This window comes from Tursiops truncatus, chromosome 11 (genome assembly GCF_011762595.2).
Source record: "Tursiops truncatus isolate mTurTru1 chromosome 11, mTurTru1.mat.Y, whole genome shotgun sequence".
NCBI classification, from domain to species: Eukaryota; Metazoa; Chordata; class Mammalia; order Artiodactyla; family Delphinidae; genus Tursiops; species Tursiops truncatus.
The window spans coordinates 548946-572449 of record NC_047044.1 but is presented as its reverse complement, the minus strand read 5'-3'; the positions used below and the strand labels follow the sequence as shown (position 1 = coordinate 572449).

Below are 23504 nucleotides of genomic sequence, written 5' to 3'. Positions count from 1 at the left end.
TGTCCCAAGGAATCAAGTACATAGTATAAAAAGTCAATGATTTGTTTATTTTTAGATTCATGAAGAAGATGTAACCCTTAAACTTAATCCAGAGTTTGAACAAGCATATAACTCTGAACCTATGGATGTGGAATTTACATACAACAGGTAACGCTTCCAGGGACTCTTCCTTCTGGGTGGGCGGCTGTCTCACCTTCCTCGGTCTCTTGCTACCTAGGGGGCGGCATGCGTGCTCGTGGGTTGTGAGCGGGCTCCCTGCACCCGTGTCACATGCCTCTGTGGTCACAGCTTTGTCACCAGCCGTTTGGTAAGCGTTTGCATGTCGGTTCCTTTTTGGATCTTAAGTGAGAATCCGTGGTCCCTCATGTGCCGTCACCACCAGCCGCTCCTCCTCCACCTCACTTGTCACGTGTCACGAGGCGGGGACACCACCACCAGCTGTCTCTCCCCCTCCTCCACCAAGCCCCCACCATTAGCTGGGATTTTGTGTTTCTCTCTCCTTTACTTTTTAAAACAGAAGTTGGTGTGTTTGCGCACAGACACACACACGGGCAAGTGTTTGCGTTAGTTGCAGCTGTTTTGCACTTGCCGCCTGTGGTCTGGAGCTGTGGGTTTGCTGACACAAGGTCTGCGGGCTGTGTCCGCAGCCTCCTTGTGCCCCACCGGGCGCGTCCGCCCTCCTGCCAGTGGGTACAGCGCTGCCCGCGCTCTGGCGGCTGCTGTGGACACCCGCTGTCTCCTCGTGCACACCCACCCCCAGGTTTTCTCGGCTGCGCACTTCGGGGTGGGCTCGGGGTTTGGGGGACGCTAATGTTCCAGCTGTACACGTGGTGGCAGAAGTGCCCCAGCAGCTCAGGGTCTGTAATGCCCTCCCGAAACCTGATTTTGTGAAACCCTCGGCGTGTGCCTGCCTGGTAGGTGTGAGCTGTGTCTCGCTATGGTCTTGATGTATGTTTCTCTGACTACTTCTAAGGTCAAGAGTCCCCCTGTTTATTGGCTGTAAAATTCCTTCATCTGTGAAATGCTTCCTCGTGTCTTTTATTGACTATAATTTGATTTTTTAAATTATTTGTAGCTGTCCTTTCTGTCTCCTTTATGCTAGACTATTCTTAGATACACCTGTTACAGACAACTTTTCTGGGTTTGTTACTTGTCTTTTCACTTTCTTAAAATATCTTTTGAGTAACAGAAGGTGGTAGTTTTAAGATAGTGGAATTTATCAGGGTTTTTGTATACCAGTGCTTTTCGTGTTTTGTTTAAGAACTCTTTCAGTGTTTGGGCTGCAGCCAGGTTGGAAGGTGTTGCAGGTGAATGGATGGTGCAAGCGTGGAGTTGGCCCTTTTGAAGGGTGTTTGGCTGGGAAAGCAGAGAAGCCAGGACAGAGAGATGAGTGAGGAGGAGGCGCCCAGGGTCCGGGCGGCCTTGCCTGGTTTGCTGCTTACAGTGAGAGGAGCCAGCACCGCTCGTGTGAAGCCAGTGAGGTGGGTGTGGCGACCAGGCAGCAGGAGTGACGCGTGGGGTCGCGGGCTCCGGACCCTGGCCAAGGCCGTGGTCTTTGGCAGAGGCACACGTCCTCCATTGTGCTGGGCACACATGAGGTGGGAGCCGATGGTGAGTGGGAATTTGTAAGGGCTCCTTGTCGCTCTAGGACGTGAGGTGAGGATGTTCGCAGAGAAAGAAGAGGATGTGGACCTGGGGTGGGGGCGGGGGCGGAGGAAACACTGCTGCAGTCGGTGCAAGAGCCGCCCGACCGAAGGACACGGGCAGGTGGGTGGACGGATGCGCTGTGGGGCGTGAGCCTAGGAAGAAAGTGACCAGGAAGAAGCCAGAGGGCCGTGGGGCTGAAGACCACCGGGCAGTTTCCTGACCCAGAGTGTTGGAAAGACAGGAAGTTGAGGTCGAGGCAGGATGTCGGAATCTGAGTTCAGAGGGGATGCTGTCTGCAGCCGTCCAAGTGGGGAGCGAGGCGGGAACGAGGGCCAGTGGCTGCTGCTTCTGCACAGAGGGTTTGCTCGCCCCACATAAGTTTTTGGTGGTTTTGCATTGTTACTCAAAATCAGGCGATTTCACACTTTAAAAAATCTGTATTTACCACTTATTTTGACAAACGGAAGGACTGGGCGGCACCGCAGTGCAGCAGGAGGGACAGAGCCAAGAGGCCGGGCCCTCTGGACGGGCGGATGGCTGCACCTTTATGCTACGTGCAGGCATTTTTCCTTTTTAAGAAAGTAGGTTTACTGAGAGGTAATGAACGTAAAATAATCTACGCCTGTTTAAAGTGTACGGCTTGATGGTGTTGACATTTGTACACCCCGTGAAACAAGCTTCACGGTGAAGACTGCAGGCAGGTCTGGCACCGCAGGTGTTTCCTGCTGCCCTTGTCGTTCCTTCTCTGCGCCCCAGCTCCCAAGCAGCACACATTAGTTTGCATTTTGTAGAATTTACGTGAGGACCTACTCTTTTTTGCCTGGCATCTTTCACTCAGCTTAATTACTTTGGGATTCAGCCTTGCTTTTGCATGAATTCATTCCTTTTTATGACTGAGTAATGCTCCATTATAAGAACATACCCGAGGTTACTAATCCAGGCATCTGTGGGTGGACGCTGGGCTGTTTGCAGATGTGGCTGTTAGAAGTGAAGCTGCTGTAAACATCCGCGTGGACAGGCATTTTGATTTCTCTTGGGTAAGCGCCTGGCAGTGCCATGGCTGCAGGCGGCAGCAGGTGTACACTGAGCTTCCTGAGACACTGCCAGACTCTCCTCAAGGGGCTGCACTGCTCGTGTTCCCACCGTGCTCCCCACGTGCACAGCCCTGGGGTGCTCGGTGGTTCCTCCTCAGGCTCGGTGTGCAGTGAGGGCTCACCTTGCTGTGATGACCGACGCCGAGCGCCTCCTCTGCTCGCTGGCCGGCACTCGGCCTTCGTGAAGGTGCCCGCTCGGGTCTGTGGTTCACGTTCTGTATCGTTTGCTTTATTGTTGAGTTTTCAGCGTTGTTCACATATTCTCAGTACAAGTCCTTTATCAGGTATGTTTTTTGCAAATATTTTCTCAGACTGTGGCTTGTATTTTCATTTTTAGTAGTGCCTTTTGAAGAGCAGGAATTCTTAATTTTGATGATGTTCAGTTTATCGGTTTTTCTTTCATGGATCATGCTTTTGGTGACGCGTTTAAGAAGTCTGCCAAACTCAAGGTCACAAAGATTTTCTCCTGCATTTTTCTCTAGAAATTTTGCAGCTTTAAGTTTTACATTTAGGGCTGTGATCTGTTCCAAGGTAATTTTTACAAGTGATGCAAGGTATGGATTGATCTGGCGGGGGCTGTCCAGTTGTCCCAGCACCATTTGTTGAAAAGACAGACTGTCCTTTGTCCAGTGAGTGACCTTTTCACCTTTTTGAAAACCAGTTGAGGGGATATATGTGTACATATAGCTGATTCACTTTGTTTTGCAGGAGAAACTAACACAACATTGTAAAGCAATTATACTCCAATTAAAATACATGTATTAAAATAACATTTAAAATAAAGGTTTATAAAAACCAAAAAAAAAGAAAAGAAAAGAAAGCCAATTGGCCTACGCATGTGGATCTATCCCTAAGCTGTCCATTCTGCTCCACTGGTGCGTCTGTCAGTCTTGCAGCCTACACCACAGAGTCTCGGTCACTGTGCCTTTGTGATAAGTCTTGAAATCAGGGAGGGCACGGCCTCCACTGTGTCCCTCTCTTGCAGAGTTGTAGCTGTTCCAGGTCTTTGGTATTCCCATGTGGATTTTAGAATCCGCCTGTCGGTTTCTACAAAAAGCCTCTTGAGATTCTGATCAGGACGACATTGACTCTTTAGGTCCACTTAAGGGAGAATTGACATCTTTTTTTTTTTAATTGAAGTATAGCTGATTTACAATATTGTTTTAGTTTCAGGTGTACAGCGAGGTGATTCTGTTATATAGTTTGTATTTTTTTCAGATTCTTTTCCTTTATGGGTTATTAGAAGATGTTCGACACAGTTCCCTGTGCTATACAGTAGGTCCTTGTTGGCTGTCTGTTTTATGTATATAGTAGTGTGTATTTGTTAATCCCAAACTCCTAATTTATCCTTCTCCCCTCTCCCTTTTGGTAACCGTAAGTTTGTTTTCTATGTCTGTGAGTCTGTTTCTGTTTTTGGTAAATAGATTCATTTGTATTACTTTTTAGGTTCCACATATAAGTGATATCAAATAATATTTGTCATTGTCTGTCTGACTTCACCTAGTACGATAATCTCTGGGTCCATCCATGTAAGTGGCATTACTTCACTCTTTATGGCTGAGTGGTATTCGGAGAATTGACATCTTAATATTGAGTTTTCTAACCCTTGGAAATGGTATATCTCTCCATCTAGTTAGGCAGTTTTTCATTTCTTTAGGCAGTGCTTTGTACTTTTCACTGTACAGGTTTTGTATATCTTTTGTCAAATTTGTCCCTGACTCTTTAAATGCAATTGATGTTTGTATATTAATCTTGTATCCTGCCAGCTTGCTAAACTCACTTGATGGTTCTAGTAGCTTTTTACAGATTACATAGGATCTTCTGTGTATACAGTAAAATCATGTATTCAAATAAAGACGGTTTTGCTGCTTCCTTTCTCATCTGGATGCATCTTGTTTTTTCTCGCCTCACACTGGCTAGAGCCTCCAGAATGGTGTTAAGTAGGAAGTGGCGGGAAGTGGCGTCCTTGCCTTGTTCCTGATCTTAGGCCAGTAGCGCTCACTCTTGAACCATCTAGTGCTGTGTGGGCTGCAGGTTTTTGTATTTGGCCCTGTCAGGTTAAGGAGATAGACTCCTAGTTTGCTGAGATTTATTTAATCAAAAATGGATATGGGATTTTGTCAAATGCTTTTTCTGTATCTATTGAGATGATCATGTGGGTTTTCAGCTTTGGTCTATTAAGATAGTCAGTTACATTGATTGTAAAATCAACTTTGCATTCTTAGAATAAACCCCGCTTGGCCATGATGTAATTTCCTTTTATATATTGTTAGATCTGATTTTCTAAAATTGTAGTAATTTTTTCGTCTATGTTCATGAGGAATATTGGTCTTTAGTTTCTTGAAGTATCTTTTTCTGATTTTGGTACGAGGTAACACTGGCCGCACAGTAAGTTGGAAGGTGTCACCTCCTCTTCCATTTTCTGGGACAGTTTGTGTAGAATGGGTATTATGTTGACAAAAATATTAATCAGTAGTCAATCTAAGAAACAAATGAAGAATTTTATTTTAGCTAACCTGAGGATTGTAACCTGGGCGACAGTCTTTCAGAAGCTCTGAGGACTGTTCCCAAGAGGTAGGGCGGAGACCAGTATAGGTGTGATTTGAAGGGGTGTGTGCAACCAAGCACAGTTTGGTGGGAGGTCACTGCTGTTCACACGGAACAGATGCCTTAGCTAATGGTTTTAGTGCTTTTCTGAACATGGGAAGAAGCAGAATACTGGGTTTATAAAATTTTCTCCTGAAAATATCTAACTATCTGAGGACCAGTTCTGCCAGTTTTCCCAGAGCACAAATGCTTCATCCTTATCTTCCCTGAATTCCTTTTGGGATGTACTGTGCAGTTGTTAACGACTTGATTCTTGTAGAACTGGAGGATGGACAACATTTTTTATGTTACAGTCCCCTCCCTTTCAGTCTTAATTTCAACCAAGGTTTGGGAGGCATTTAGTGACCGTTTTGTCCCATGGTGCTAGGAATGCTCATTCCCAGCTCAGATGGGGATTTCATTGCTGGGCCCCTCAGTGTGCTGGACTAGGCCCTGTTAACAGTGTAGCCCAAAGCCTCCGGACCACCTGTCGCTCTAGTCATTTATGGTCCAGGAAATGATTCCCTCTGGTTGCTTCTTCCCACATCTAGAGTTACTCTGCTGCAGTCATTGAGCTTATGGAACTGTGTATTTGGTCAATTGTTTCAGGTCACCTAGTCATCATTATTTTTATCGGGGGCTCAGTCACACATTTGGTAATGCAGGAAGCAATAATCTTGTTGTTAGGAAGAATAGGAAGAATACAGGTGATAGAGCTGGTAACACTAATAAGGTCATAAGTATTTAAGCTGAGAACTACCATTCACTGCAGCCCAGAGTCTCCCCAGGTCGTCTGACCTGTCTGCTCTGCACCAATCACTGTCTTTAAGGGAAACGACACATTGGCCTTGTCCATAAAGTCCACCAAAGATGTCTGCACGTGTACAAGGTGAGTGGTGGGTCACCGTGACCCCTCACAGGACTGAGAAAGGAATGTTATCTTCTAAGGAGTTACATGGCTGGCTCCAGAAGGAGAAAAATCAGTCTTTGGTTGAGCAGGTATTTCTGCCATGGGGGAGGTCAGGTTAACACATAACGCAGATGCAGATACACACTAGTCGGAGGGAGGAGGCCAAAGGGCAGAGAACAAGTTTATGTTTAAAGTTTTCTTGTCTTGCCTTAAAATATGACTTTCATCAGTTCTTCCTTAAATGCTTGGTAGAATTCACCAGCAAAACCTTCTAGGTCGGAAGTTTTCTCTGTGGGAAGCTTCCTGACTACAAATTCAGTTTCTTTAGGAGATTAAGAACCTTAGTTTCTTGCCACATGGACTCTGGTAGTGTGTGTGTCTTTACGGATTTGTGCGTTTCATCTGCGTTATCTCATGTATTTGTGTGAAATTGCTCATGATGTTTCCTTATTGTTCGTCTAGTGTTTGTAGAGTCTTTGCTGACGTTACCGCTCTCATTCCCAGGACTGGCAACACGTCTGCCCTTTCTTTTCCTGTCAGTTTGGCTAGAGCTTTGTCGGCTTTACTGATCTCATTGAAGGATGGACTTCCAGCCTCATCAGTATTCTCTCGTGTGTCTCTGTCTCTAGTCTATCGGGGTTTTGGGGGGGGGGGTTTTGGCTGCACTGCGTGGCTGGTGGGGTCTTAGTTCCCCAACCAGGGATCGAACCCGGGTCTACGGCAGTGAAAGCCCATGTCCTAACCACTGGGCCACCAGGGTACTCCCAGTCCGTTGGGTTTTGCTCTGATCTTTATTATCCCTGCTGGACCTTTAGGTTCTAAGCTTCTTCCTATCACAGACAGTGAAGCAATAAACATTCTTACGTCTTTGTACCGTGATGGTGGGAGAATTGTCATCGTTGCCGTATGGGGTCTAGGAGAGCTTCCTTTAAGTCCTCTCTTCTTTCTGTTCTTTGTCCTCCTTTGGAATCCTTGTCTGTCATTGTGTTAGCTCCCACCCAGCTGCTTTACTTTTCTCTCGTGGCTTCCATCTCCGTGTCTTTGTCTTGTTTTTTGTTTTAGTAAATACTGCTGGTATTTTACCATCTAGTGTCTTGCTGTCCTTCGGATTAATTGTGTTAAGGAATTTTAAGGGTCAGTTTCTGTTCTGAGCTATTACATTCATTTCCTTTTTGGCATTTCTTGAGATAATAATTTTTCGTTCAGCCTATTCAGGAGATGGATATTTCGACTGGATAACTTTCTGTCGAACCTTTCTTACAGGCCCAAGATGAAAAACGTGGTGTTCTGTGTGGTGAATTCCTCCCGTAATGTGCTCCAAGGATTTCCTGGGAAACGTTTGGCTCGTGTTTTCATGCTGTTTTCATGCTGTTTTCATGCTGTTAGGGGTAAGGTGCTGGGCTGCAAGTTGGCGGGAGTCTGGTTTCCTCGGGCGTTTTAGAGTCTTTGTTATGGTGACTTCCCACTGGAAGGTTTCTTCCTCTTTAATTCATCTGCTTTAAGTTGTCTTTTCTTTCTTGGAGTCACAGCCTTGCTAAGTCCTAGGAGGGTCTTTTCTGGTTGCTGCTCCTCTTGAGTGGAGTTTATTGTATCCCAGGGGTGATGGGGCTGCCAGGAGCCTGGGGCCCTGCAGGTGAGGCTCCGGTTCCTTCTGGCCCCGTACACGCCCACAGAACGCTGCGCTGTGGGAGCGGGCCCTGACGGTGACCTGCATTTTCCGGAAATCCGTAAATCCACCTGTGGCCGGAGTTCTGAGGTGGCTTGAACCAGCTCTCGTGCCTTTGCTTGTTCGAGGCCAGATGCTCCTTTCTGAGCATTCTCTTCTTTTGTGCTTTGGAGCTTTGGTCATCTTGTTCCATTGAAGGTGGAATTTTATTTTCCATTTTTTGTTCTTTTTGTTGTGTTAAAATACAAGAGAACAGGGACTTACCTGGCGGTCCAGTGGTTAAGACTCCACGCTTCCACTGTAGTGGGCACAGGGGTTCTATCCCTGATCAGGGAACTAAAATCCCGTTTGACGTGCGGCAAAGCCAAAAAAATAAAAAAAAAATGGAGAACAGGCCCACAGTGGAGTCGCTTATACTAAGCCCCACGTCACCAAACTGAGGTTTTACTGAATTGCAGTCTTGGCTGTCCCAGAAATGGAATTGTGAACCAGTCAGCCAGGAACCCCCTGATTAGCACTGGGGGGTCGTCTCCCTGAATGACCCCTGCCGTCCCCTCAAGGACAGTGACCTTTGCCCCAGCCCGCCTTTTGGCCTAAATCCCTCCTTGTCCCTGCTCCCTTCTGCCTGTAGAAGTCTTTCATTTTGAACATCTCCTCAGAGCTCTTCTGTCTGCTAACGGGATGCTTTACTGCCTGATGCGAATCAATTTTTGCTCTAATAAACTTAAATTATTTTTTTAATTTTATTTTTGGCTGTGTTGGGTCTTTTCTGTAGAGATTCCCCATCTGCTCAACCATTATGTCCATCTTTAAATCTTAAATGTATTTATAACAACTGTTTTCAACTTCTTGTATGCTAATTGAGTGTCTAGTTCATTTCTGGGTCTGTTTCTTTTAACTTTTCCCATGAGGATGCTGCTTATTTTCCTGCTGTTTTGCTTGTCTAATAATTTTTTAATTTATTTAATTTTTTTATTTTTGGCTGCGTTGGGTCTTTGTTGCTGCGTGCGGGCTTTCTCTAGTTGCGGCGAGTGGGGCCTACTCTTCGTTGCAGTGCGTGGGCTTCTCATTGCGGTGGCTTCTCTCGTTGCAGAGCGTGGGCTCTAGGCACGCGGGCTTCAGTAGTTGTGGCTCGCGGGCTCTAGAGCGCAGGCTCAGTAGTTGTGGCTCGCGGCCTTAGTTGCTCTGCAGCGTGTGGGATCTCCCCGGACCAGGGCTCAAACCCGTGTCCCCTGCATTGGCAGGCGGATTCTTAACCACTGCACCACAAGGGAAGCCCCAATACTTAGCATTTTTAACATGCTTCAGTTTATTTTCTTACTGTTGTTCTGAGTAAATTTCACAGGAGTGAATCTTTACCATCAAAGTTATTTTCCTATTGATGCAGCTCTGACAGTTCACAGGCTATATTTCCTCCTTTTTCTACTTGTCCACTTTATACATTAAAACAGGAATATTCCCAGAAAGGAAGGCATCCCTGCTGTCCTGACAGGTGTTGAGAGTTTCCTCGTAAAACTCCTGCTGGTTCCTCCAGCCTGGTCTCATGTGAGTGTTTCTTAAGGGTCCCAGGGTGCTGACCCACATCACTCTCTCCCACAGGACCACCAGCAGACGGTGTCACTTTGCACTTGAACAAGTTGTCCACTTGGGCGTAAAAGGTATTAACTTTTGTGGGATGACGGTGTTACATCTTCCCAGAGTATTTTTAGAAGCGTCACGTAAAATTTTGTCTAAACCACAGTCTCTTCATTCATACATTAGAAGTAAAACTATGTGATACCCAGTGTTTTCCTTTCTATTGGGGACGTTCAGTGTTTTCTTACAATTTCAGCTATGTAGAAATAGCATGCTTAAGTTATTAAAAATAAAATGATTGCACTCTGCTTTCCCCCCTAAATGTAACTCATTTTTGTACTTACAAATAGACAAGTAAATGGCTTTGTTGCCAAGAATATGCGGTGCTGGCACTATGCTGTAGGTGAGAAGCAGTGCACAGGGCCAGAGAGGAGAGGAATACACAGACATGAATTTCTTCAGGACGAGCTGCCTCTGTTCATCTTTCTTAAGCTTTCCAGTAATGTCTACCTTCTCGCTTTTTCTTGTTCTAAAAGTGTTGTTTCCAGAAGAAATCATTTTACAGTCTCCCCAAGTGACATGGGATTGGAAACACGCACAAGACATCAAAAACCACGGACAGCCCACCTCCAAGGTATTGCTTTATTTATTTTATTTTTTATTTTTTTGGCTGTGCTGGGTCTTCGTTGCCGCACACGGGCTTCCTCTAGTTGCAGCGAGCGGGGGCTACTCTTCCTTGCAGTGCGCGGGCTTCTCATTGCAGTGGCTTCTCTTGTTGTGGAGCACGGGCTCTAGGTGCACGGGCTTCAGTAGTTGTGGCACGCGGGCTCAGTAGTTGTGGCACGTGGGCTCCAGAGTGCAGGCTCAGTAGTTGTGGTGCACGGGCTTAGCTGCTCCGCAGCATGTGGGATCTTCCCGGACCAGGGATTGAACCTGTGTCCCCTGCATTGGCAGGCGGATTCTTAACCACTGTGCCACCAGGGAAGTCCCAAAGCTTTCTTTTTAAGCCATTTTTCTGCATGATTTTTCTAGAATAGGAAAGCCTTGAAGGACCAAACTAAGCACACCCCAGAGGAGCAGCGAGCGGGTGCCCAGGACACACCAGGGCCATGGGCGTTCGCCACAGAGACAGGCAGGCTGGGTGAGTCTGGGGACCAAGCCAGCTCCTGCAGGACTTGGTGGGGGGGGGATCTCGGGCAGGCGAGGGGACATGTGTTCTGACCCTCCTGATGGTGGGCTGCTCTTGTCCACCTGTTAACAACCACTCTTAACACCTTGGTGACACTGCACAGGTGATGCGGGGAGTGGGCGGAGTGGCCTATGCTTTTGCTCTCAGCCGACTATCCCGAAGCAAGTGGCGCTGGGACGGGTCGTGAGGGGACCAGCCGTGACCTCCGCCGACCCTGTCTCTCCCTTTGGATGCAGTCAGCGGAGCCCCGAAAGCGAGAGAGGAGTTTTTCAACCCCCTGCTGAACGAAAACCAGAAGTTGGCGGTGAGGAGGATTCTGAGTGGAGACTGCCGCCCGATCCCCTATGTGCTCTTCGGGCCTCCTGGGACTGGCAAGACGGTGACCATCATAGAGGCTGTTTTACAGGTAATGGTGGGTGGGGACGGGGTCGCGGTAAACAGAGCTGTGTGCTCCTGTCATCGGGAAGCATCGGTTTAAACCATAGATCAGAACGTTGGAAAGAGTTTGAAAAACCCCAGTTGTTTCGTATTTAACAAAGTTTGTTATGTGGCTATAGGACTTTAAGAGCTCATTTCCTACGTTTAGACAGGAGTCGCTCCACTTCAGAATCGAAACTGCACAAGTGTCTGGCGCCTCCACTGAGATTTAAATTGAGTTGTGGACATTGTGTTCAGTGTCCTGCGTCGCTGGGGACTCGGGTCGCCTGTGGGTACCCAGGCCCGGGAGGTTTAGGGTCTGGGAGACGGGGACTCCACCACCTGCACACAGTGGCAGGGCCAGGCTCAGACGCATGAGGGGTGACGTGGGCCCATGCAGCAAGTCCACGTCAGGAGCCCTCATGGCTGGGCTTGGCACTGGCCGCTGACCCGTCCCCTTTTGCCTCCCGTGTGTCCTGGGGAAGGTCTTCCACGCTCTGCCGGACAGTCGGATCCTGGTGTGCGCACCCTCCAACAGCGCGGCCGACCTTGTGTGCCTGCGGCTGCACGAGAGCCGGGCACTGCGGCTGGGCGCCATGGTCCGTGTGAACGCCACCTGCAGGTTCAAGGAGGTGAGCGTCCTCCCCCGACCTTGTCCCAACACCACAGCAGAGCACGAGGACTGTTTCCTTCCTGAAGGTTTAGTGACGTTCTGGGCGTTCCCGGCTATGTTAAATGCTGAAGCTACTCTCTTATTTTTCCCCAAAGGTACAGTTGCTTTTTGGTTCTGTTGGTTTACTATAAACGCTCCCAGTTTGGTTAACAAAAGAGATTGAATCTAGAAAATGTAGGTGGTTGTTTTGGGGAAGGATCTGCGGGATTCACTGTTATAGTCGTGGTTCTGGAGTCTGTAAAACATGGACTAAGTTGATAGGAAAACACAAGACGTTTTGATAGGAAGAACAATCTTAGATCAATAGTGAGTCACAGCTAAGAAGTGGCAGCAGGATGAGCTTATCATTCAGAATTCCAGTCAGCTTTGTGACTGTCCAGTGTAAAGAAATGCTCAGTAACCTGGCAGACGGCCTGCCCCCACAGAGCGCCACAGAGACCATCAGGCCGTATTGCAGAGATGGGGAAGACATCTGGAAGGCCTCTCGCTTCAGGGTGGTCATCACCACGTGCAGCAGCGCGGGACTCTTCTACCAGATAGGGTTGAGGTGGGCTCTTGGGGCTTCCTGGGCAGAGGTGGGGAGGAGGTGGTGTGTTCGCGGAGAGTCGGGAGGTACCCGGGGGTGGGGGCAGGAGCAGGGGGCAGGCAGCCCCAGGCAGCGAGGCGAGGCCTTGCTGGGCAGGACACATGGACAAGAGTGACCCCGGGAACGTGCCTTCTCTAGAGTCGGACACTTCACGCACGTGTTTGTGGACGAAGCGGGCCAGGCGAGTGAGCCCGAGTGCCTCATCCCCCTGGGGCTGGTCTCAGACGTCAGCGGCCAGGTGAGGCTCATGCGCTGTAGTCGCCCCAACCTTGGCCCCTGCGCGCCACACACCAGGGGACTCGCTCATGAGACGGATGCCGAGAGCCGTCCCGTTCGTGTCACAGATCATCCTGGCCGGAGACCCCATGCAGCTCGGACCGGTCATCAAGTCCAGACTTGCCACGGCCTATGGGCTGCACGTCTCTATGCTGGAGAGACTGATGTCCCGACCAGCGTATCTGCGAGACGAAGATGCTTTTGGAGCCTGTGGTGCCTACAACCCCTTGTTGGTGAGCTTGGACCCCACGTGCTTCTTGGTGGGACTCGAGCAGAGGGGCCCACGGGGGAGCTCACCACCCTGTGTCCCCTGAGCCACACCCAGGGGCAGGGCCCAAGCAGCCCACCCTCCTTCTGCCACCACCCCCAAAGTGCACCTGAGGCACTTTCAGCAACTCCACGGTCCCAGGAACTCAGGAACTGCTTCCAGGGCCTGCTGAGGGGCTCTCTGGGGGGCCGGCCCTTGCAGGCAGCGCCAGCCCCTCAGTAAGAGAGCTTCAGTCTGTGTCGCTGTGGGAAACGGGAGGGAGCTCTGCAAGTTTACCTGGAAGAGAAGGCAGCGTGTCTGCGGTCTCCCGAGGTACCGGTGGATGTGCCAGTCCCTGGGTTCTCAGCCGACCTCTGATGACACAGAGGGATGGGCCTCAGGGTCTGCATTGCAGGAGCCCCCAGCACCCTGGAGCTCGGGAGCTTTGTGTCCATGGGGTCCCCTGTTGAGGTGAGCCAATAACATTATCCTCTGGGCTCCCCCAGTATAGAGACAAGGAGAGGTTCCCCTCTGGACTTTGAACAGCAAGCCAGGTACGGTGATCGTGGGCAGATGGTCAGGGCAACTGCCTGGGGCCTATTCCACATTCCAGATTGTCAGCCCCGGGCCCTTTCCCCCTGGAGAACAGGGAGGGCACGTGGGCACAGGGCGGATGGGGCGGCGGGCAGGTGTCCAGGCCAGTACCGCGGGGCCCGGCCCGGCCCAGGGAGAAGCCGTGCTGCTGAGTCAGGTTTGGGGTTTAGATTAGTGTCTCAGAGGCTGGACCTGTCTTGGTGACTGAGTTGAAGTTTGTCAACAGGAGAGTCCTGGGCCTCTGGCCTTCTCACCCCAGGAAGAAGGAAAGACTAGGGTGAACTTCCTGGCCAGTTGGAGGCAGGAAACAAAGCTGTCCTTGCTCCGCGTCTTGGCGCTTCGTCCCCCGGCACCTCGGGGGGCTGGCTGTGGGTAGCCATCCTGCCTCGGGGCCCAGGGCCCGGCTCCCACTGCAGCCAAGCCAGGACCAGCTCCCCGGGCTGCTCTAACGGCCGGGGTCGCGACACAGGGAATCAGGGTGCAGCTTGCAGACAGCCTGCAGCCCCGCACAGGGACACTTTCTCTCCTGTTCTTTTCTGTCAGAGCCCAGTCGCCCGAGGTGGAGGTACCAAGAGCGCTTCCAAGTCCAGTGGAGGTGCCGGGGGCGGGCGTCACAGGCAGGGCCGCCCGGGTGTGATTCGAGGTGACCACGCACCTTTCCCCTGGAGGCACGTCGGGTGCGCGTGCTAGCTTTGGCCCTGGACCTGCCCCTGCTTCCTACCTGCAGGTGACGAAGCTCGTGAAAAACTACAGGTCCCACTCAGCTCTGCTGGCCCTACCATCCAGACTGTTCTACCACCAAGAGCTGGAAGTCTGCGCAGACCCCAGGGTGGTGACCTCCTTGCTGGGCTGGGAGAAGTTACCCAGGAAGGGCTTCCCCCTCATCTTCCACGGAGTGAGGGTGAGTGTGGGCCGGGCTTGGCAGGAGGGCGACCCCTCAGTGCTACCTACGGTTACACGTCTCCTGGTTACCATGTGGAATCTGGTGGTTAACCCAGCATCATTAACCCGGCATTTCCTGAGAGCTTGTGGTGGGCTTGCTCCCTGCTGTTCCCGGGGCAGAAAAGCCAGTGAGGAAGGGGCTCTGCCCCTGCAGGACCAGCCCCTCGGCACTCGGGTGGCTGCACAGAAGGCCCCGGAGGGGGGCGGCCCGAGGTGGGCATCGAAGGGGGGCATCCTGAGGGAGTTGACAGGGTCGATCGGGGGCTGGGAGGTGAGCAGACCTGAGGAAGCTCCTGCCACCGCCCCACCCCTTCCCCCTGTGATTCGATGGTATCGAGGGGGAGGACCAATCCTGGGGACAGAGCCTGCCCTCCTCCAGGGCCTCACTGGGTGGGGGGCCCCCAGAGGGAGGTGTTAGACGCCCGGTAGCGCTCACTAAAACCAGGGAGTTTGTACTGGGAGTTTGGTGGTTAGAAGCCGAAGTCAGGTTTGGCGTGAGCCCCTTCCTCGCCAAACTCTCCTGCAGAATTGGGGCTGGAGTGGTGTCTGCCCGTCCTCTCAGCAGCCTGCCTTCCCGGGGACAGCACTCGGCCCCTCGACGTTTAGCTTGACCCGCTGTGTCAGCGGTGGGCTCGTGTGTCCAGGTGTGGCTTGGGGTGCCCATCCTCTGGATGGGAGCGAGTTGGAGGAAGAGGGGGCCCTGTGGGGAGACCAGCGTGGTCGCTTGGCACGAGGCCCCTCCAGGAATGCCGCTCCCCCGGCCTCTGCTCGAAGGCTTCCCCAGGTTTCAGGGGCAGCAAAGCAGACGCGGTGGGGGCAGCAGAGCAGTCAGCCAAAAAGGGGAGGTCCGCCCGAGAGCACCCACGCTCCCAGTGGAGGGACTGGCCTTGGAGAGGTCAGCTCTGCCCACAGCAACCCATGTGTTTCCTGCAAACTACGTAAGGGTCACAATAGGCTCATTCGCGACAAAAACTGGGTGTGGAAGGGAGTGGTAAATGTGCAGAAACGTTGTGTAGAAGGAAATGGAGACTCGAGGCCACTGGGCGACCTGCCGTGGAGCTGCGGGGACGGGGTGCTCGCCGTGAGAAGAACAGCGTCCAGAGAGGCTACCTTACTTAGTGGGTATTTCTTGGGGCCTGACTGTGTACTGGCTCCATTCTGGGCCCCCAGAAGAAAATGAGGGTGAGGCCTCTGGGGCTGGGTTGCAGGGAACAGGGGGGTCCACTCCCACCGTCGGAGCAAAAGGGCATTGTCGTCCGTTGTTTCGAGGCTGCAGCACTGCCAGGGCCCTCGCTCCCCCACAGGGCACTCCATCCCTGGAATGAGACCTCCAGGTGTCACCTGTATGCTCCCCTCGCCAGCCCCTCCCCCAGAGCTCCAGAAAGACCCCCATCTCCCTCACTGCTCTGTCCCCAGCCCAGGGCATCTCACAGAGGGGCCCAGTCGAGGGGGCAGCTGAGCCCCAGCAGTGCCCAAGGGGGGCTGGGCCCAAGGCAACTGGGGTCTTGTCCTAAAGGAAGTGCGGCCGGGAGCCGGGAACCTGCGCCCAGACGGCAGGGCTGAGTGGGCAGCGTGGCTGCACCCACGCCTCAGGTTCTGACCGTCTGGCCTGTTACGGGAGAGGCAGCAGCCTTTGGTCTAATTGGAAAACCAGCTTTGGACTTTATTCTCACCGGTTTTCTGCTTCATTCGTCTCAGATTTATCTCTGCTCCTCCCCTCGCTGACTTGCTTACCTTTCCTTTGCTTGTTGTAGTTCCCACGAGGCGGGCGCGTGGCCCCTGTGCTCCTCGCAGGGGCTCGGGTGGCCACGCCCCCAGCTCTGCCCTTCCACGCGCGTCTTCGTGTCTGTCGAGGTGCTTGAGGCTTTATTTTCCCTTTTGACCCAGGAGTTCTAAAGAAGTGTGTTTCCACGTGGTTAAGGATGTTTGGGTGACCTATATTTTACTTCTGAGTGTACTAGGTTCTGATCAAGAACGAGGGCCTGTAAATTCTGCTTTTAAAAACTTGTGGCCACATAGGTATCAGCCGGCCGGCCGCCTCCCCCAGGCCACGAGGTCTGCTCTTGCCAGGACGCACGGGCATTTTGGCAGGGGGTGGGGTCCCAGTTCAGAGACGCGCCCAGCCAACCCTCCTCCCCTGGCATCTGTGCATCCAGAACGAGTCCTTACTGCTGAGCATCCGTCTGTCCTGCTGGACCGCAAGTCTGCACGAGAGCAGCGCTCCTCCTCTGTCTCTGCTGAGTCACCACCCTGACTTCTCCCTAGTTCATAGACCCTTCACAAGCTCCTATCGAGAAAATGACGTTTTTGTGATGGACGTGCCATTCTCTTGTCTTCCTGCTAACTCAGGGCGAGGAAGCTCGAGAGGGGCGAAGCCCATCGTGGTTCAACCCTGCCGAGGCCGTCCAGGTCATGCGCTACTGCTGCCTGCTGGCCAGAAGCATCTCCAGCCAGGTGTCCGCTGGCGACATCGGCGTGATCACGCCTTACCGGAAGCAGGTGTGGGTCTGCCCCAGCCAGCTCCTCTGCGCCTTCCTGTCTGTGGGGTCTGAGGAAGGAAGTTGGACACGGCTCTCTCTGCATCTGTACAGCCGCTGTGCCTGTGCCCCAAACGGGGTGGGGGGGCGGGGGCTGGGGACACGTGGTGACCTCACCTCGGCGCGCATGCGGTCACTGCGTGTGAGAAGGCCCGTCCCCTGGGCTGAGGGAGCCGCCTCTGGCCCGCACCCTCCAGCCCCTTGTGCTGGCGGGAGCTGAGCTTTTGTCCTTCTCACAATTTCAAGTTGCATCTCCTTTACTAGCACCTCTGGAGACCTTCACACACCCCCAGTCTTGCTCAACTCATCAGCTGCCCCCCCTTCAGAACCGTCCCCCGCCCCGTCCTCTCCCTCCTGGCTTTCCTGTTGTGGCCACACAGCCTGGTTCCTGTCATAACCACTCAGGCCCCGGGGGTGGGATCCTCTGGACGGCGCTCTCTCCCCGCCAACCCCAGGAGGCACTCTGGACCCACCCCCACTCTCAGCACAGGGAGTCCTCGCCTCTTGACGCAAAGCCCTGCTCCTGGGAGGTGCTGCCCCGGCCCCGTACACCCCACCTGAGATCGGTGTTTGTGCTGTGAGCGGCTTAGAGTTGATGAGCCGAGATCAGGGGTTGAAAGGCCATGGGGCTCAGCGGTTAACGTTCAGCTTACGCTGTAATATGTAAAGAAATGGTCAGATTTGTGAAATTTTATCTTTGATCTCATCTCCTTCAAAGGTGGAGAAAATCAGAATTCTTTTGCAAAATGTTGATCTGATGGATATAAAGGTTGGATCCGTGGAGGAGTTTCAAGGGCAAGAGTACCTGGTTATCATCATCTCAACTGTAGGTACCCCCGTCCCAGGGGCCTGCGCCAGGCTGGCTGCTGTGCGGGGCCTCCCGGGGGCAGGAGGGGCCTTGGACCGTCACCTTGAGCAGTTAACTGTAGGGCGTTCTTTTTAAAAAAAAATGAAGTACAGAAACCCAGGAAGAAGTAGTTAAATGTTGGAGAAGGAGGGCTGGGATGTTGAAGGGGTGGGATTGGCAAGGAGCCTGCGGGCCGGGAAGGTTGGCTCGGCTCTCAGAAGTCTGTTCTTCTCTTTAAAATTCCCTTTATGGACAGTGCGTGTTAACTGCTGGCAGGTTGGGGAGTTCAGGTAGGAGGAAAAGCAGCGTTGCCTCAAGCCCCGCACCGGAGGTCACCCCTTGGCGTGTGGAGTGCCCCCTTGGCTGTAGGCGGAACGCCGCGAGGCCTGCTCCTCACCCATTGCCTTTCTCTTCTGTGACCACAGATGGAGTCATACTGACGCTGAACGTTTTTAAATGCTTTTTATATATTGAGTTTATTTCCACACCGAAAAATTTTAAACACTATTTTTATCCATCTCTGGGTTTCTTAGGTGCGGTCAAATGAAGACATATTTGAAGATGATAGATATTTTTTGGGATTCTTGGCCGACTCAAAAAGATTTAATGTTGCAATCACCAGACCCAAAGCCTTGCTGATTGTGGTGGGAAATCCTCATGTTCTTGTCAGGGTGAGCTGGGACCCAGGGCTCAGGGAGAGGGGCCCAGGGGGGCAGCGGGATGGCTGTCAGGTGCGAGCCCCGCCCCTTTGTGTGTCGTCAGGATCCGTGTTTCGGGGCTTTGCTGGAGTACAGCATCACGAATGGGGTGTACACGGGATGCAACCTGCCGCCCGAGCTGCAGCCCCTGCAGGAGTGAGCACTGCCGTCTCCTGCCCCTGCGGGCCCTGCCCCTGGGCTGCAGCCACCCTCCACCCGGCCCTGGGATGACATTTGGGGTCAGCGCCTCCTTCCTTTCACAGCTTAATGAGCAAACTTCAGTGCCCCTCGTAAGACCACCCTGGGAAGAGGGGGCTGCAAGCCCCCCCCCACCGCGGTGGTCCCTGAGCGTGAGCCTGAGCTGTCATGGGGACCCCGCTCACTGGACCCCGCATTTCCAAGTCTGCTGCCATGGCCGGGTGTGCGGCCGCCCCTCTCTGCCCAGCAGAGCCCCTGCTGAGAAGCAGGGGCCGGAGGCCACGTTCCACACCCCGAGGGACGCCATCTGGGCTGCGGCCTGCCTAGTTTCCAGCCGTGGCCACAGGCCTGAGACCCCTGGTCTGACGTCTGCTCTCGCTGCTGTCAGCTCCGCACGCAGCCTGTGCCCACCCCTGGGCAGTCTCTGCAGCTGTCACCGAAATAAATGCTTGAGTGGGACACTTGCGTGGCCTCCGCATCCAATATTGGGGTTGGCAGTCAGGCTTTCACATGGCCTCCAGGCCCTTGAGCCACGTTCAGTTCACACGCCAGCTGTGTGAAGCCTGGGGGCTCCGGGGCTCTTTGCCCAGAGCTGGGCCGGCAGGGCAGGGGTGGGGGTCAGCATCCTCCCCACCCTGCATCCTGGTGCAGCTGGGCGGGGCCTGTTTCCGAGCCTTTGGAGGCCACAGGCAGGGCCACAGAGACCTTCCCGTGGGTGCTGCAGAGGTGGAGGGCGTGGCGGGAGGGACAGGGCAGACAGTGTCCGCACCAGGGTTCCCAAGGCCACCCCAGGACCCTAGCACCCCCCGTGACGGGCTGCCCCCGCCCCTGCTCCTCAGGGCCTTGTCCCTTTGTCGGCAGCTGTGAGCACTGGAAATGCCGTCTCCTGGCTCACAGGTGGGGAAGTTGAGGCCCCGGTGGCTCAGCCTGGAGCCCACAGGGGCCCCCGGGCCTGGGGTTGGGCTCTCCTAACTGCGGACACATCACAAATGGCCGCTGTGGGTCAGTTGGTGGGGGAATGGCTGGGTTCAGAAACAGAGCCAGTAGCTTGTCAGGACATGAGAAGGTTCTGGCCTTGACCGCCTGCATGGGCTGCCAGGACGGTTGTCAGGTCACCCTGAGCAGCCTCGAGCCCCACCTGGCAGAGTCTGAGTGGAAGTCGGTCCCACTGAACCCCCTCGGTCTGCACCTCCTGCCCACTTGCCACCTGGCTCTGCCCCCCTTGGTCTTCTCCGTGGCCGAGTCCCAGTCCAGCACACCCTGCTTTGCCGTGCCACCCTCTCCAGAGCAGGGTCTTGGGGGCCGGGCCTCTGACACCAACCGGTGACAGTGGAGACCTAGAAATTCCGGGGGTGGGGGGAGAACCAGTGTTGGCTGAGCACACGCGGCTGGGTCCCACCCTCCATCCTCCGTGGCGAGTAGCGGGATTTGGTCACCACCACGTGCCAGGGCAGGAGCGGCAGGGGCTGCAGGCAGTAAGGGGCTGGGCGGGCCGGGGACACCTCAGCAGGGACCCAGAGGTGTCTCTGGGGCGGCAGTACTCGGGGCACACCTGTGTGCCAAGGGCAGGAGGGCACTGCACAGCCTGGCTGGGCCAGAACAGGCAGGAGCCCCCATGTGACCTTTGGATGGGGATGGGGGCCGGTGCCCAAGCAGGGACGTCTGCTGCCTGTGGGCAGAAGCGCACGGTGCCTGCCCTCCAAGGGTCAGTCTGTGGGAGGCCGAGCCACCTAGACCAGCATGGAGACCTTGTGAAGCAGAGGTAAGAGGCGCCACAGGGGACTTGCCTGGTGGCGCAGTGGTTAAGAATCCGCCTGCCAATGCAGGGGACGTTGGTTCGATCCCTGGTCCGGGAAGATCCCACACACCGCGGAGCAGCTAAGCCCGTGCGCCACAACTACTGAGCCTGTGCTCTAGAGCCCGTGAGCCACAACTACTGAGCCCACGTGCCACGACTCCTGAAGCCTGCGTGCCTAGAGCCCGTGCTCCACAGCAAGAGAAGCCACCACAATGAGAAGCCCACGCACTGCAACAAAGAGTAGCCCCTGCTCGTCGCAACTAGAGAAAGCCTGCGTGCAGCAACGAAGACCCCACACAGCGAAGAAAAAAAAAAAAGCACCGTGGGCAGGTGTGGCTGCACAGAGATCCCCTAAGTGAAACTTGGAAATTGTGTGTCCTGCCCCTCGTTTGTAAGTTATCCAAGCTTTTTGTTCATTTTTTAAAGATGCTCATGCCCAGCATGTTGTAACTGTTGCCATTTTAAAGTAGAACAGTTCCAGCAGCCTTTTCAGCATCTCCGGCAGATTCAAAATGCCATTGCAATTTGACGCTCGCCCTCGTCCACTTAAAAAGGACCCCAGCAAGCTGTCCTTTCACAGCTGTAATCGTCATGTTATTCTTCCTTCCCACAGAACTGCACCCCAGTGCAGAATGTGCTGGGTTGGAAGTTACGGCGTCACAGAGGGTCTGTTCTCCCGGGCACACGGTGGGCTGTGGCCCGCCGCCCCACCCAGCCCCGCGGGGCCAGCTGAGAGCTCTGGCCAACGAAGGGCCAGCAGAAGTGCCGCAGACTCGAGTGGACCAGCTCCACCTCCTCCACCAGGGGTCTGGGCGCCCCAGGGCGGCGGCTCCAGTCTCCAGAGTGAGGGGGCCGGTGGGGCAGAGCTCCCAGCCCACCTGCTGTCCAAGTGTGGGGTGAGATGATCCTCCGCCGCGTTGTGCCCTGGCCTGTCCCATCCAGCACCCTCGGCTGCTCCCAGACAAAATACCTGCAGTACGTCGAGGGGGTCGTTGGTCCTCATCTGTGAGACCATGAGGCCAGACCTGGGAACAAGAACTTCCTCTGTGTTCTCAGAATCGTTAGGTACGTACTCAATCAACACGATGCAGAGACATTGCAAATTTTCGTAACTGAACGTGGAAGTAGAATTAGAAATGCGTCAGTTGAGCCTCCCGTCTTCAAGGGCGAACATTACTTGGGGTTCGCCCAAGTGATAAGACATGGTTCAAGCGTTAGGCTTTCTTCCTATTTTTCGTCTTCATTGATATGCGAGCTGATAAAACGTCACCTAAATAGAGATGAGAATGAAGGTTTTACTGTAGTAATGTCCCTCAACCTTGCAAAGCCCTTCCATGTGTCAAAAGCCACATGTCAATGGATCAGCACGAGAAAGGGCAGGCTGCTCCCCTAATGCCATCCTGCCCCAGAGACAGGATTTGGGGAGAGTAGCCTCCCAGTCTGGGCTGGCCGGGGGTGAGGACCGGAGCAGCCCCTGCTGTCCACCCATGCCCAGGCGGCAGGGAGGGTGGAGCTTGGAGACTCTGCAGGGTCAGAACCCCTGTCCAGGTGTCACCTCCCCACCCAGGCCCCTCTCTGAGATGAGGACAGCGTCAGAGGGGCTGCCGTAATGGGGTAGGGGTGCAGGGCCGCCAGCTCCAGCTGCGCCCTCTGTCCTGTGGGTCCTGTGCGCTCGTCCTGCCAGCATCCGCCGCGCACCCGCTGTGCTCCAGTGGCACCTCTGCCACCTGCCATAGCCACTTGCCAATTCTGAGAGCACGTGGAGACCAGCGGTTTTTCTCCTAACCAGACTAACCAACTGAAATACACCTCAGAAAGCGGCGGCTGTTTGCAGCGGAACTACTACAGGGTGTCTTGGAAGTAACCTGAAGAACCAACGAGACGCTACAGAGAAATGATGGTTCTATTACACGAGGCACAGAAGACGCAAGTAAATGGACGGACGTGCCCTGTCCACGCGTGGAACAGCCTGAGGCAGCGCAGACTTCCACCTTCCCCGTCCTCCAAAATGCATACGGAAAAGGAAAGGCCATGAATACCTGAGGGAAAAGGAGAATGTGGGGGGCCTCCAACAGCATGTGGGATCACGGAAACGTGCTGCTGCAGGGGAGAGGCCAGCCCTGACTGGAGGTGTCTGGGTTGTTGGGGATGGAAGCAGCCCGACTCCCTCAGTGAGCAGTACACAGGTAGAACGGGTGGGCGTCGCTCAGAAACACTGGTGAGTCTTCAAAGGCACAGCGACCCCCGGACTTCCCTGGCGGTCCAGTGGCTAAGAGTCCGCGCTCCCAATGCAGGAAGCCCGGGCTCCATTCCTGGTGAGGGAACTGGGTTCCGCGTGCATGCTGCAACTAAGACCCGGCGCAGCCTAAATAGACCCTCCCGGGCCGGGGCTCGAACCCGTGTCCCCTGCATCGGCAGGCGGACTCTCAGCACCTGCGCCACCAGGGAAGCCCCGGGTGAATTACTGAGTGAAGTTGAAACTCCAGCTATGCTAAATATTTTACAAAGAGCACGTGTATATCCTATTACAGTGGGATGGGGACCTTTTATGAAAGAATAAGAGGTGATACAGCGAGTCTTGCAGGCAGTCTGCATGAAGGTGGCAGCTGGGCTCTGCGCCAGAGACCGAACCTAGGCGGGTGAGAGAGGGGTGGTGCCTGAAGGTGGGCACGGGGGTGTCGGAGCGGAGGGGGTAAAGGTCAGGAAGATACGGGCACAGGCCGACCGGGAGAATGCCACTGACCAAGGCAAACGGATGGGGTGATGGGGAGGAGGTGCAGGGCTAGAGAGGCCGCGGGACCGCGTGGAGGTGACGCGGGGTGGGGGGGGGGGGAGGGCACCGGGGCGACGGCTGCAGTGCACAGGCCGTGAGGAGACGCCCCGCAGCGTCCGCCGGCCGGCTGCCCTGCGTGGCGGGCGGCAGTCCCCCGTCTGCGTCCGCAGCAGCCCGGGTGGGTGGGAGCCTCAGCGCCCACGGTGGCGGCCAGGCTTCGGTAGAGAGCAGAGAGCGGGTGCGGGAGGCGG

At 54.0% G+C, this 23504-nt stretch overlaps 1 protein-coding gene across 1 annotated transcript in view; it reads left to right on the top strand.

Annotated features, from left to right (window-relative positions):
• The window catches only part of MOV10L1 (Mov10 like RNA helicase 1), a 44546-nt gene extending 25405 nt beyond the window's left edge, over nucleotides 1-19141 (top strand). The window contains exons 13-26 of the mRNA XM_073788028.1: nucleotides 56-147; nucleotides 9503-9561; nucleotides 10015-10112; nucleotides 10511-10619; nucleotides 10904-11073; nucleotides 11570-11716; nucleotides 12183-12304; nucleotides 12482-12581; nucleotides 12688-12852; nucleotides 14188-14361; nucleotides 16752-16901; nucleotides 17658-17765; nucleotides 18320-18457; nucleotides 18549-19141. Coding sequence (XP_073644129.1) covers nucleotides 56-147; nucleotides 9503-9561; nucleotides 10015-10112; nucleotides 10511-10619; nucleotides 10904-11073; nucleotides 11570-11716; nucleotides 12183-12304; nucleotides 12482-12581; nucleotides 12688-12852; nucleotides 14188-14361; nucleotides 16752-16901; nucleotides 17658-17765; nucleotides 18320-18457; nucleotides 18549-18644 — 1728 coding nt within the window. The 3' untranslated portion in view covers nucleotides 18645-19141. The remainder of the gene's footprint in view (nucleotides 1-55; nucleotides 148-9502; nucleotides 9562-10014; nucleotides 10113-10510; nucleotides 10620-10903; nucleotides 11074-11569; nucleotides 11717-12182; nucleotides 12305-12481; nucleotides 12582-12687; nucleotides 12853-14187; nucleotides 14362-16751; nucleotides 16902-17657; nucleotides 17766-18319; nucleotides 18458-18548) is intronic.
• The last annotated feature ends 4363 nt before the right edge of the window (nucleotides 19142-23504 follow it).